General features: G+C 43.7%; 1 protein-coding gene across 1 annotated transcript in view; it reads right to left on the bottom strand.

Annotated features, from left to right (window-relative positions):
• Window positions 1–15,396, bottom strand: part of CNST (consortin, connexin sorting protein) — a 105,811-nt gene that overhangs the window by 7,963 nt on the left and 82,452 nt on the right. The window contains exon 9 of the mRNA XM_032862871.1: window positions 9,640–10,523. Within this exon, the coding sequence (XP_032718762.1) occupies window positions 9,640–10,523 (884 nt within the window). The remainder of the gene's footprint in view (window positions 1–9,639; window positions 10,524–15,396) is intronic.

Consider the following 15,396-nt stretch of genomic DNA (forward strand, 5'->3'; position numbering starts at 1 on the left):
AACTTTGGCAAGTTTTTGAAAGAGGGGAGAAATTATAGTTGTGTGAGATGGGTCAACATTCTGTTTTGACCCCGTCCTCCCACCTAAGCCTTAATTCTTGGCTAGAAATCTAACCACACCTTATACTTTCTTTTTCTTTTCCTCTCCCACCAAAAATGGCTTGTTTCAGCAGGCGCACCCCAGTATGAAGTGAGGGTATGTGCTCTTTTCTCTCCTTTCAGTCAGGTTCAGGGACCTCCTCTGGGGAGCTTTCCTTTCTCGTGGCCCTGAATTCTTAGTCTACAGACATGGAACAAGGGATGGTGGGTCCAAGTTTAGGCCTAGGAGATGAATGCCAAGGGGGAAACTCATAGAATACAATAGGTGGGTGTGGTCCTTTCAATTTTGGCAAGAGTTTTGGGCAGGAGGGCACCTGGTGGCTCAGTCAGTGAAGCGTTTGCCTTTGGATCAGGTTATGAGTTCTGGGATTGAGCCCTGCATCGGGCTCCCCGCTCAGTGGGGAGTCTGTTTCTCCCTCTGTGCCTCACACTGCTTGTGTTCTCTCGCTCAAATAAATAAATAAAATCTTTTAAAAAAAGAGAGAGAAAGTAAAAAAAAGTTTTTTGGGCAGGGGTCTTAGAACCTACTCCTACCACAGAAATTCCACCTACCACACCAAGGCAGTCAAACATAAAGTTTAAGAAACAACTTTGGCAGAGTTTTCCTTGATTCTATGGTAGAAAGTCAAGTAAGTAAGCCAAAGCAAGGTCAGGGTCTTAGTTGAGGGTCTTATGCAAAAGACTGCCAAGTGTTTCTAAGTAGGTAGAGAAGATGATTTAGGACATACCGGAAGCATGTCTTCTCCAAACGACCCCCCCCAAAGTTTCAATATCTTTTCCCCCCTTTTTTACCACAATGTCAGCATTAAAAGGTAAATTTTTAAATCTCAAAACAATAAATCTTTTAAAAACCAAATTTAGCTGTCCACTTCAATTACCAAGTTTCTTTCCTATCTAAACAAAATATAACAGCCCTTCCACTGAGAACAAAAAAAAAGTCAAAGCTGTAATTAATGTAATTGTTGCTGGTGGTACTCCATGAATAAGTGAAGAATTAAAAACAAAAGCAAAACAAAACATCCATCTGGCCTAGTCCCGTACATTTGCAAATAAATAGTTCTACTGTGCGGCCCCTCAAATGTCAATGATCATCTTAAATAGCATTTTAAGAATTAACTGATCATAAAAAACAAAAATTATTTTGTAACTCTACTGGCACACAGTAAACCTTCTGTGACAAGGAAAACACCGAGAGGCCCTCGCTGTTAGAGCTGCCTGCACCCAAAATTAAAGGAGAAAGCAAACACCACATAGGACTCCTCTAATGACAGAAACTCAGTCAGTCCAGAACTTCGAGGCTGGTGAATTTTGGACAGGAACACATGCTTTTTTGTTGTAATGTATTGGATGGTCTTATTAATGGGTTGTAATACTGTTTCTGAGAACTGTCTTTTGTTTCCAGCACTTGGAAGATGCCTTGAATATGTGAATTATGTTAAGTAACAGGATTTTGTGTTTTGACTCATCATTTCTCTGTTCTGCTTTTTTCCCACCTCCCCCAATCAAAAAATACTTTGTCTATTTTAATGCTTGGAAAGCTGTAGTAAACTTAGTCTCCCTGAATTGATCACAGATGATATACTTGAGGTCAGTTTATTGTTTACCAAGACATTATTTGGGTCTTCAATTTCAAATGATAGAAATATGTTCCACAGAAATGTTTAAAATGTGAATTATTTTAACTAGCTGGGAAAGGGTCATTCTATTAAATATTTGAATTAATATCAAAGTGAGATATTTAGCAAGATAAAGGAAACCACCTTTGTAGTCTGTCAGTTTCTCTTATTAAAAAAAAAAAGTAGTTTCTGACTACCTTGAGAATTAACATTCACAAATCACACTTGTATATTCTAAGTAGCTTACATGCCGGTGAGTTCACTCTAGAAAAATGTGTCAAATTTACCGCCACTGTTCACTGAAGGAATGTGATGGTCCCTGCCAGCGCCTTTAGGTTTGGGCTCCATCATAAGACCTATAATTTGGCCAATCAGTACACACTTACACAACATGCCACACGTGATCTTCACAACTCTATCACTCAGGCATAATTAGTCCCATATTACAGAACAAGCCAAGCTCAGACACCTCATATAACCTGCTTATTACATTTGTCACACCAACTACCATCAGAGTTTGATACAAGCTTGTTAAACCTCTTGCCCTTCTCTTTATGGGAAGAGATCTTATTTTCTGTGACTATTAAAATTTTGCTTGGTGTCCTCTGTTAATATGTTACAATTAAAGTGAGATAAACAGAATTTTCAAATAAGCCTAAGTGGTTTTTTTTGTCTTTCTGAAGTACTTTGTATTTCTAGCAACAAATCCTTACCTTATACACCATTAGCTAATGGCTAAATCCATTGATCTAGCAACGTGGGGGAGGAGATGGAGAGATAAAAGATCTTTTGTGTCATTCAATTAATCTGCAAGTAGATTAATGTCATGGCTCCTAAGACAGCAAATTAGTATTATAAGTGACAGCTGGAGCAAGAGGAGGCGTCTACGGGGAGGAAAGCCATCTTTCGGAAAAAACACGGTGGGGACCTGTGACCCCACAGTCATGCACCTGACAACACTACAGGTCAGACAGAGCAAAAAGCAGGAAAAACCAATAGTATCAAAGTCTGTCAATGCGAAAGTGTTTTTGTTTTTTTTAAGATTTTATTTATTTAAAGATTTTATTTATTTATTTGACAGAGACATAGAGCACAAGTAGGCAGAGCAGCAGGCAGAGGGAGAGGGAGAAGCAGGCTCTCCACTGAGCAGGGAGCCCTATGTGGGACTCCATCCCAGGATCATGGGATCATGACTTGAGCCGAAGGCAGCTGCTTAACCGACTGAGCCACCCAGGTGCCCCCAATGCGGAAGTTTTAAAAGATGAGCTTAAAAAGGAAGAAGTTGTTTTTTAAAAAAATGAAGAGTTTTATCATGTCTCTACGTTTCCAGATTAGGCACTTCCTCATGTTTTTTTGTAATTTGCTTAACAGAATTATTTCGTAAGTACAAAACAGGAAAAGAAATAAGAATGTCAAGAACCACTCCACTTTTTAACCCCCAGTAAACTGTTTAAATAGGGAGACTCCAGAACAAACACTTGGTTTTCCTGCCCACATCCACTGCTAAGACCTGAACCCCACCCTCGCTGCTTCTCACCTCCACTGTGGAAATAACCTGATGGGTCTCCTTGCTTTGGCCCCGCCTCCGTACCTTCTAGTCTCCACAGAGCAGCAGGAGGTCAGGTCACACCTCTTGTTCTAAACCACGGCTTTCCACCACGACTGAATGTGATTTTGGTTCCTTACCCTGGTCTGGAGGCCTTACAGGCACCGGCTTCACACTCCCTGTCTTACTGAACTCTCTGCTCTTCTTCCCCTGTTCACTGTGCCCCAGCTGTGCTGGCTCTCCCAGTGCCTTCCCTCCCCCTGGATTAAAAAAAGAGCCCATTCCTCCACCCTGCCCATCAGCTCCATCTCTCTTCATCCCTCACCCTGCTGAGACTGGCACAGCACTTACTAATATCTGAACCTACACTGTTGATTATTTTATTTTTTCAAGTAGGCTCCACGCCTCATGTGGAACCCAATGTGGGGCTTGAACTCACAACCCTGAAATCAAGACCTGAGCTGAGATTGAGTCGGACTCAACAACTGAGCCACCCAGGCGCCCCTACATGGTTTATTTTATGTGACCTTATTTATCATGGGTCTCTCCCTCTAGAGAGTAAGCTTCACAAGAGGCTGACCTGAGTTTGCTGGTGTGTCCTCAGTTTCTAGAATATAGTAGGTGCTCAACAAATATGCCAAAGAGAAAATGAATACACAGACAACCAGTGTACATATAGACAGCACCTAGCTTACACTTATTTAGATAACAAAGATTTCCCCCTTAACATAATCGAAACTAAATAGGTCTTCAAAGGTTATTCATTTTTCTGAGTACACTAGGTTTAAAAGCAAAACCAAAGCCTTACTCTGTCTAGGTTCTGTTATTGACAGTAACGTGTTGGCTTTGTAGAGGACACTTTCCATGAAGCCTCTTTAGGACTGGAAGGCTGCATTTCCTCCACTTGCCCTGCTCCCCTGCACAGAAGACCACAGTCACTGTTTCTAAAACCCTCCTTTGTGCAGGATCCATAGACCAGGTACCTACAGGATTTCCTAAACTGCTGCTGAGCCCTGGCTGCCATCTTAACTCCGTGTGGAATCCCACAGTGGCTCGTCTTCACATAATTTCCCCGTCCCGGCAATCTAGCCCAGAGACAGAGCTGGAGACTGCACAGAGAGCAGAGAGGGACACAGCTTCTCTGATGATAAATCCAACAGCAACTCTGGGTTGTCAGCATTCTCCCCATCAGAAAGTTTAAGGTTTTGTTTCTTGGGACACAGGGAGATCTGAAGATACCTAAGTAAATGGGGCTGATACAGACAGAGCCAGGAACATGTCCTGCCCTCTCAGATTAAAAACTTTTTAGAGCACCAAGCTTTGGGGAAGCTTGGAGATCTGGAGATTTGGAGAAGCAAACTGGCTTCTTTCCCAACTACCAAATCCCTGCAAATAGATTACACGTGTACATATTAATGAAGAAAAATGAGTGGCTTATCTCCATATGACGTATTATGCTCCTAAAATGTGCTCACAAAGGGGACCTCTTGAATTGTATACTATGATTATTTTCAGTGTGAAAAGACAGATTAATTTTCAAAAAACTTACCCAATACTCAACGTCACTCATTTAGAAAACTAAATAACCCCCACTCCCTCATGGGACAATCTACTACAAGTGGAGTGGACTTTTATTAGCAGTATGGGATTGGATCAGGGCGCCACCTTGAATTTGAAGAAAATACTTCTCATCTCAGGTTTGATGCAAGGAACAGCTGAAGAGTTTTGTAACTTTTGTTTTTTAAGATCTTATTTACTTATTTGACAGAAAGTGAGCATGTGCAGAAGTGGGGGGAGGGCAGAGGGAGAGCGACAAGCAGACCCTGCACTGTGTGTGGAGCCTGTGGTGGGGCTTGATCCCACAACCCCGAGCCCATGTCCAGAGTCGGAAACTCAATCAACTGAGCTGCCCAGGCGCGTTGGAAAGCTGAAGGGTTTTAAGAGAAGCTATCACAGCCCTCCCAGTTTCCAGTACCAAGCAAGTCAATCAATTTTGGCATTACCAGGCTCCTTGGGTAAGGGGAGTTTGAATTCCAACATTAAAATAAAAACGTCAGAATATTATGGGCATTGCAATAAAATTTCATCTTTTCCCCAAAACCAGGATAGTTAAATTCAGGCAACAGAGAACACCTGGAGTTAGACACCTGTTGGGAATGCAGGCTTTACACACGGAGTGTCCCTGTCTGAATTTTTAGTCACTGCATCTGCGATGTCATGGTACACACAGAAGTTAGGTAAAAATACTGAGAAGGGAACAAAAGAGTGAATCTCCCTACTTTGCTGATGCTGCACACGTAATAAACTTTTTAAAAATTTTATTTATTTATTTGACAGAGAGAGAATGAGCACAAGCAGGGGGGATGGGAGAGGGAGAAGCAGGCTTCCTGCTGAGCAGGGAGCCTAATGTGGGGCTCGATCCCAGAACCCTGGGATCTTGACCTGAGCTGAAGGCAGACACTTAACCAACTGAGCCACCCAGGCACCCTGTGATAAACTTCTTATATTAAAAACCTATGAGCTTAAATGTTTCTAACGCTTTTTAAAAACAGTGCTTGTTCTACTTCTGGTGAGAGCGTGTCCTGCTCTTTTTTACGTAAGAAAGAATATCAGAGCTCCAGACACTAAGCTACCATTTTACTTGGCAAAGTTATTCTGGATTTAAAAATGCTTCTCAAATCCAGAAAAGTTTCATTCACACATGTCTCTGCATCACTGAGTTAATTTAGTGTAGATGGTTTTAGTTCTCTCTGAAACGGTGCACGAACTGTTCCATTTGATGGGATGAACCTGGTTGTTTAAAGGACACTGGCCTGGCGGTTGTTGTCAAGACCCAGGAGCGCAGCAGCCGGAGCCAAGGAATGCCCAAGAGGCAAGAGAATGAGGGCAGAGAGATGGGTAGAAAGGGAAAACCTGTCAGTGAAAGAACATTCCACCAAAAGCACAGAGGTCGGAAGAGTGGGGAGCACTAACGAAGTCGGTGAGGGGCGGAGTCACTCACAGGAAGAAGGGCAGGGTGGGCAAAGAGACCAGAGGGCTGCCTAGGACGGCACAGCCATGTGGACGTTATGCTGTGTATCCCCTACTCACTCAAGTATGAAGCATGAAAAATATTCTAAAAACAATTTTAGTAAAATTACCCAAGTGAGCCCCCAAGATATGAAATCAGAAGTTCATCTCATTCCTCACTGAATCCTCCGCACCTGACCGGAGATGGCCTTAGGAGAATTCTGCCGAGAGCACGTAACCCGGTTTGGATTAAAAAGGAGTCTGTGGGGCGCGTCAGGGGCTCAGTGGGTTCAGTGTCTGCCTTTGGCTCTGGTCATGATCCCAGGGTCCTGGGATCGAGTCCTGCATTGGGCTCCCTGCTCAGCAGGAGCCTGCTTCTCCTTCTCCCTCTGCTGTTCCTCCTGCTTATGCTCTCTCACTCTCTCTCTGTCATATAAAAAAAAAAAAAGAAGTTTGCACTGACGAGCAAACCTACTATCACCTGGACATTTTACTTAGCTCAAAACTCTACTCTTACAGTATTAAGGAAATTAGTTTTGTTCGTAGTGGATCTTTTGAGGTTCTTAAAACAGCACAAATTAAAAGATAATAGAATTTTAGGAAAGGGAACCATCACGCATAAAAAATAACTTCACAGTTATTGAATAACTTTGAATACTGTTCAAAGTTGAATATTGAAAATATTGAATAACTTTGAATAAGTTCACAGTTATTCAAAGACACTTTAAAATGTAAACAGTTTCGGGGCACCTGGGTGGCTCAGTGGGTTAAGCCTCTGCCTTCGGCTCAGGTCATGATCTCAGGGTCCTGGGATAGAGCTCTCTGCTCGGCAGGGAGCCTGCTTCCCCCTCTCTCTCTGCCTGCCTCTCTGCGTACTTGTGATCTCTGTCTGTCAAATAAATAAATAAAATCTTTAAAATGTAAATAGTTTCCACTGCCTGCTAGGTGTTATCTAGTAGGAAACACTGATGTTATGAGTTTGAGGAAGGAACGCTCCACTTGGTTCTAATACACGTGAGTTCAACAGCACCCCACCCCCCGCCCCTGCACACTCCTCCAAAACAAGTGTTCTGCAAAGTAGGGAGGTGCAACAGGGGAGCTCTGATCCTTTTTCACTGTTTATACCTAAAAAGGTAAAACTAGACCTGTCTGTTCCCCAGAGGGTCAACTTAATTACCCTCTCCCCTCCCACTCATGCTCTTTCTCAAACAAATAAAATCATAATAAATAAATAGTGTTTTCATTACAAAAAAAAACCAGAGCCATTAATAAAGCACTGGACCCAGTATTCCTCCCTTGTCTATCTTCATCAGGCCTCTGATACAGGGAACTATCAAAACAGAAGTTACATCTGTATTCAAATCTAGCTCTAATACCAAAAGATCACCCTTCTCTGACCTCTGCTTTAACAAGTGAGTGGCATTAATTACATTCACAAATGTTGTGCTACCACTACCAGGAGCAACTTTTAAAATTTTCATCTGCCCAGGGGCGCCTGAGTGGCTCAGTGGGTTAAAGCCTCTGCCTTCGGCTCAGGTCATGTTCCCAGGGTCCTGGGATCGGGCCCCACATCGGGCTCCCTGCTCGGCGGGGAGCCTGCTTCCTCCTCTCTCTCTGCCTGCCTCTCTGCCTACTTGTGATCTCTGTCTGTCAAATAAATAAATAAAATCTTTAAAAAAAAATAATTTTCATCTGCCCAAACACAACCTCTGCACTCATTAAGCACTATGAAATGACTTCAAGAGGAAATTAGGAAGAAAAAAAAAACCATAGTTCATAGAAGGCTGACTTGTAAGTGGTAATAAAAATCTGGTTAAAATAAACAAATGAATGAATACTGGATCTAGTGCTTTACTATTCTATCCAACCTTGGTCAAGAAAAAATGAAAACTAGTTTCTGGGGAGCTGACCAGAGAAGACAATGCAGGGAGCCAGTGACTTCACAGTCCCTGACCCGAGAAAGCTCCCACGGGGCTCTACCTCCCCAGGAACTCTGGTGCCCACTTTAGCTCTGCTGCTTTTCCAGTTTCTACTTGAAGTTTATGTTTCCCTCCCCACGTGATGATGCAGAATTAGAAAGCAATGGCTATCAATGGGACTTAAAAGTTTACTTGGAAAAAACTGTAAGATGAAAAACAGGAAGAGTAGCTAGTGTCCTAATTTTCAAGGGAGGAAACAGCAACATGGAGAGGTTAGTAGGGACTCTGTAGGGCTGCTAGCTGCTGGGTCTGTATGTGACCTCAGACAAAGACCTCTCTTTCCATTGTACCAGGCCAGCTTCTCAAGGGGCTACAGTTTGTATATGGCTTATTTTTGTTTATTTATTTGAGAGAAATAGAGAGAGAGAGCACAAGCAGAGGGAGTGGCAGAGGGAGAGGGAGAAGCAGGCTCCCTGTTCAGGACTTGATCCCAAGACCCCGGGATCATGACCCAAGCTGAAGGCAGACACTCAACTGATGGAGCCACCCAGGCGCCCCCTTTTTTCCCCTTAACTTTAAAAAACTGTATTATCAAACAAAGGAGAATAGTCACCTTGATCCTGTCTACCATTTTTTGTTTTGTTTTGACCAGCTTCATTACTGTTTGGAGAAACTTTGGATTATGTATAATATTTTACTTAGTCAAGCAGTAAGTATGAAGGCTGGTCAAACCTACAGCTTATAAGTTCATAGTACAAGAAAGAGAAAACTCACAATGTACAACTTAATGACTTAAAAATCCACCCAGGAGAGCCTGGGTGGCTCAGTGGGTTAAAGCCTCTGCCTTCGACTCAGGTTATGATCCCAGGGTCCTGGGATCGAGCCCCACATCGGACTCTGCTCAGAGGAGAGCCTGCTTCCTCCTCTCTGTCTGCCTCTCTGACTACTTGTGATCTCTGTCAAATAAATAAATAAAATCTTTAAAAAAAAATCCACCCAATATCTCCTTGTCTTACAGTATTTTAAAACGTTTCCTTTGTTCTGTTGTACTGTTTTAAAGAATTAAAAAATATATCAATAATCATAAGAGTATGTATTATGAGGGGGAAAAAATGAGATTTCCTTACAAGAATGTAATTAATCTTGTCTTGATCATAATTTCCAGAACTGTCAAATAAGTCACAACAGTATAAAAAACCATGTTCGTAACACTTACTGTCCCCGGAGGCATGCAATCAAAGTTCTTGAAGTATAAACATCATGATCGAAGTCATCTTATTCAATCCATATAAAAAAACAAAACTACTAATTATTAAAAGTTTACATTAAGTAGATTCCCCCTCATGCTGGAAACAGGGAACATTTACAAAAACGAGGCACTACTTAGCAGAGAGGTGCTCGCAAAATTTCGTTGTACTTTTAATTGTCCTTCTGTTAAATCCCACACGTACCTCTGCAATCTCTATCCTTTTGGCGAGATCATCAAGGGAAAGACTGCTCTCATCCGAAGGCAGATCCTCCTGCAGACTGTAGGAGGCTTCGTCAGGAGAAAGATCTGGAAGGAGGTCCGAGTCTTCCTCCTGGTTGTCTTCACATGACAGGGAGTCTTCAGCGTCTTTTAAGCATCCTTCTAACAGGCTGTTCAAATAGTCTTCCGTCTCTTTATTGACTCGCTCGTCCTCACCCCCCCTCTCCTCGGGGGCCATCCACACCTCCAGACCCCCTGCACTTAAGTCGGACTCTTGATTACTCTCGCCGAGCGCCCTCTCAGCGCGCTCCGGGTCCGGAGGCCCCCGCAGTGATTTTCCATCCCTGTCTGCGAGATCAAGTTGCTGCGGCTCATTGAATTCACTGTTCTCAAGTCGGCCCGGAGGCAACGCCTCCGAAGCATCCTTCAGCGGCAAGCGGAGTCCCTTTCTCTGAGCCTGGGAACACTGTCCCTCGGGGGCGGGCGCAGGGGCTAAGAGGGCAGAGCCGGCTGAGATCAAGGGCTCGAGCATGGACTCGCCTGGGAGCGACGCGGTGGGGGCTGCAGCGGGGCCTCCTACTGAGGCCACCTCTCGGCCCGCCTGTGTCTGAGGCAGCTGCCGGCGGCTGTCATCCTCCCAGGCGTCCCCAGACCGGCTCCCCGCCGAGTCCCGGGGCTGGGCGTGGAGCTCCCGCGTGGCCTCGGCGCTGCAGACCGGCTCCTCCGTGCGGCCCATCCCTGCAGTTACCAGCAGGCTCGGGGGCTCGGCCTGCCTGTCCATCGGGTGACAGCAGGGGTTGCTCTCCTGGGTTCCCTCTGGATGCTGGCTTTCTTCCCTTGGCTCTGGGCCAAGACGACGTTCATTCTCTGAAGACGAAGGAAAACAAGTTGTTGTAAGGTTCAAGACAACACTTGTCACAGGGGGGGGAGAGAGAGGACATAAGTGAATTAATACGTGTGACACAACAAAATTCGAGACCTCTCCAGCGGAGATGGCATCTGCTTGGATTAATGGTGTCTTTAGAGAGAGGAAATACTCTGTTCAGTCAATAACCCTTTACCTTTAGAAATTAACAGAGATTGTTCGGACCATGTTAAGAATATGAATATGTAATTTAGTCTTCGTTGTCGTTGAAAGTCATTTTTTTAAAGGCTGAGGGGTATTTTTCTGAACTTTATTGGCTTTCTGTATTTCCTTTCGTATTTACCCTCCACTGAAGATCAGATTCTACTGTTGTTTTTATGGATTTTTCAGTTTTAAAGACTACCTACTGTGGACAAAGAGGATTCCTTCTCTCAGTTCTTTCTATTCCGGTCCTCCAATGATATATTATTTCCCCTCCTCGAGTTTCCCACTACAGTTCCACACAATTCTGGGGCAAATCAATATTCACGTTTACCCTGCTATGGCTTTGTAACTATTATTCACAACTGACCTACACTGTGTAAGAGGATACATTTTCCTTTCTCATTTCCACTTTATTTTCTGTGCTATTGATGGCTGCCTCATTCCGTCATTTAAAAAAAAAATCCTTGCCAGGGCACCTGAGTGACTCTAGTCAGTTAAGCGTCTGACATCAGCTCAGGTCATGATCTCAGGGTCCTGGGATCGAGTCCTGCATCGTCGGGCTCCCTGCTCAGCAGGGAGCCCGCTTCTCCCTCTGCCTCCGCCCCTTCCCCCAGGTCATGCTCTCTCGCATTCTCTAATAAATGTTTAAAAGAAAAAAAAATCCCTGCCTATGTATTTTCAAACTCTGACAGATGTGCCTATGTCCCAACAGATAATCCAGCAGTTTTAAAATGTATCCTTCTGGGGCGCCTGGGTGGCTCAGTGGGTTAAAGCCTCTGCCTTCGGCTCAGGTCACGATCCCAGAATCCTGGGATCGAGCCCCGCATCAGGCTCTCTGCTCAGCAGGGAGCCTGCTTCCCCCTCTCTCTCTGCCTGCCTCTTCCTATTGTGATCTCTGTCTGTCAAATAAATAAATAAATAAATAAATAAAATCTTTAAAAAACAACAAAAAGATGTATCCTTCTTGGGGCACCTGGCTGGCTCAGTCAGCGGAGCATATGACTCTTGATTTCAGAGTTTTGAGTTTGAGCCCCCTGTTAGGTATAGAGATTACTTTAGAAAACAAACAAACAAACAAATCTTAAAAAACACAAACAACAATATCCCCTCAGCGGAGCTGCTCTCTCGGCGGGCTACACAGACCCTGTCCCGGCATTCCCTTCCTGTGATCCCTGCAATTCCCTCTCGTTCTGTGTTGGGAACATTGCTTCTGAATCCCAGGTCTTTCTCATTGTTTATTCTCTCTTGGATTTTTTTTAAGGTACATGGAAGGCAAACTTTGGATTGTTCAGATCTGAGTCTTTTCCTTCCTGCCTGACTAAAACTTTGGTTGGGTTGTTTTCTACGATGGAGGTAACTTCCTCTCACAGCCTGAAAGGCACTGCTGTACCGTGTCCCGCTTCCCTTAGGGCTGTAGAGTCTCTCAATCAATCCGAATACCAACCCCCATCACCTACATTTGCTTCCTAGAAGATATGGATTCTTTTCTTTATATCTGATGTCCTGAAGCTTTGTGAAGTTCTTCATTCTTCGTGTTGGGTACTTGGTGGGACTTTCAACCTGGAAACTCATGACCGTCAATTCTTGGAATTTGTAAATATTATTTCCCCTACTCATTTGTCCCTGTTGCTTTCTGTTCCATTCCTTCAGAATGCCTGTCTTCTGATTTGGGCCTCATAGACGGATGGTCTCTATGTTTTCTGCCACACTGTTCCTCTCCTAGCCTTTGGATTAACTTCCTGGGACACTGCCTCAATTTTATCCTTCGACTCTTCTAATTAATTTTTTTAAAGATTTTATTTGTTTATTTGAGAGAGAAATCAAAAGTAGACAAGAGTCAGGTGGGGGGGGGAGCTGGCTTCCCGCTGAGCATAGAGCCTGATGAGGGGCTCAATCCCGGGACCCTGAGATCATGACCTGAGCCGAAGGCAGAGGCTTATCCCACTGAACCACCCAGGTGCCCCTCTAATTAAGTTTTTAGTTTTATTTTTAGAGAGAGAGAAAGAACTCGCGAGTGAGGAGTGGAGGGGTAGAGGGGGAGAGAGAGTGAATCTTAAGCAGGTTTCATGCTCAGCACGGAGCCTGACTTGGGACTCCATCTCATGATCCTGAGATTATTACCTGATCAGAAATCAAGAGCCAGAGGCTCAGCTGACTAAACCACTCAAGCACCCCATAATTAATTTTTTATTGTGGACATCAAACCTTTTATCTTCTAAGAATATTTTCTTTCTCTGAATGTTTTTCTTTTTTTAAATTTATTTATTCATTTGAGAGAGATACAGATACAGACACAGAGAGAGCACAAACAGGGGGAGAGGGAGAAGCAGACTCCCTGCTGAGCTGGAAGCCCAATGTGGGGCTCAATCCCAGGACCTGGAGATCAAGACCTAAGGAAAAGTCAGACACTTAACCATGTGAGCCACCTAGGCACCCCTGTTTTCCTTTTCTTATTGTAAGAAAATAAGAAAAAAATAAGTTCCTTATTCTTTTCTTTTCTAAGATTTATTTGAGAGAGAAGGAGAGCAGAAAGAGAGAGCTGAGAAGGGAGCCTGATGTGGGGCTTGATCCCAAGACGCTGGGATCACGACCTGAGCTGAAGGCAGACACTTAACCAACTGAGCCACCCAGGCGCCCAAAACTGCTCCTTATTCTTGTTTTCGTATATACAATATTCTCTCAAACCTATGACACTGTTCATTTTCTTAAAGTTTTCATCTGTTCTCTCCATTTTATTTCCTTTGAGCTTCTTTGGGTTGGACCGACTGGTCTGGTTTCCAGTCTTTCTATCTGGGGCTTTCTTCAGTGAGGCAGCAAGAAGCTCTGTGGTTAAAGGCAAGTCTTCTCCAGGAATGGTCAGTCCTCAGCGTGGGAGGAGGAAGGCCTGGGCCATTCACTGCGAGGCCTTTAATATGAACATCTGGAGGTTTTATCTCCTGGACGAGTAGCCAGTTTCCTAGAGAGGAAGCAAGAGACCAGCTGCCGCAGTTCTATATGGAGCTGCAGAAAGCAGGTTAAGACTCTCACCATTCAGGTGGTAGGATTTTCACACAATCCTTATTTTCTATATAAGACCTCTTCCTTGAGTTGTGCCTGATCCCACGTCCACATTTCCTCCAACTCAGGCGTTCTATGAAATAAATGTCAGCCTCCCGCTTGGCAAAAAGGGCTTATAAAGGTCTAAGTGTTTCTTGTATAGTCTTTTGGCCGAACCTCCCTGCTGCCTGTCTGACTATGACGTCAGAGGCACCTCCATGCTTCCAATTCCCAAACCTTTCCAGGCAGGACTCAACATTGTTCCCACAGACACTCAGTTTTCCACCTTCTCTGGTGTAATAAGCCAATTGCCACCCATCCGCCTACTTTCCAGCTTCTGGAACTTTCTGGATATTGCATCAGCTGCTGCTTCCTTGCCAATCCTGTGGCTGTAGGTTTCTGCCTTTAAGGATGCACTTCTGGGGGCTTCTGAGTGGCTCAGTCACTTAAGGGTCTAACTTCGGCTCAGGTCATGATTTAGGGGTCCTGGGATCAAGCCCCACATCAGGCTCCCTGCTTAATGGGGAGTCTGCTTCTCCTTCTCCCTCTGCCCCTCCCTCTGCTAATGTGCACTCTCTCTCTCTCTCTCATAAATAAAATCTTTAAAAACAAATAAAACCCATCAAAAAAAAAGAATGCCTTTCTGATATCTCAGTAGTATTCCAACAAAAAGTGAAGGTAAATGTCTGATCTACTCTGATTAATCAAAAATATTTTCTGAATTTTTGACAAGTATGCATTCTAGTATAAAACTTACGGTTAATGTTTGTTAGTATTAGCCTGAATTTCTGTTAATCGGTGCTCCTGAACCCAAAGATCCAGTGACAGAGTCTGTTACTCCCTACTGCATTCACTCACACCTACTAAGAAAAACTACTCTGATGGAAAAAAAAATGGAGTAAGGGCTGAGTGCATGACCGATGCTTAATACACACTGAGTTAAAGGGGGAGTTCTAAAAGGAGCAGTTAGACACATAATCCACAGAAATGTCGCTGTCTCTCAGTTACTCTTTCCCATTCCCCCATGAGTTTTCTCTTTAAAGTTTTATTTTATTTTATTTTATTTTATTTTATTTAGTAATCTCTACACTCAATGAGGGGCTCAAACTCATAACCCCAAGATCGAGAGTCACATGCTCGTCCGACTGAGCCAGCTGGGTACCCCTCCCATGAGTTCTCCTTACAGTAAAAACCCCCACACAATTCATGATGTAAGACTAAATCATTCATGAGTTAACACGTCTTATACTTTCTGCATATCTCATTAATTAACATTAAGTACAAACATTTGCGTGGTATCAGGACTGTAAGAAGACATTTTTACAGTACACTGAAAAAAAAATACTTTAAGTATAAAATGTTGATAATGTACAGCTGCTACAGAGGAGAATTCAGACCTAAAATTGTTTATACCCAGTCATCAGGGAAAAGTTAAAACCACAGTGATACTCATGTCCCCTAAAATGACCACAGTAAAGACTGACACAGTAAATGCCAGCCAGGATGTGGAGCGACGGGAAGCGTCATACACCGCAGAATGGCCTGGCAGTTCCTTGTAAAATTAAAAATGTACCTTCCCTATGTCCAGTAATTCCACCCTCAATTCTTTCCCCAAAAGAAATGAAAACATAGATC

The sequence above is a fragment of the Lontra canadensis genome, unplaced genomic scaffold, assembly GCF_010015895.1.
Source record: "Lontra canadensis isolate GAN:19392208 unplaced genomic scaffold, GSC_riverotter_1.0 scaffold24, whole genome shotgun sequence".
NCBI classification, from domain to species: domain Eukaryota; kingdom Metazoa; phylum Chordata; class Mammalia; order Carnivora; family Mustelidae; genus Lontra; species Lontra canadensis.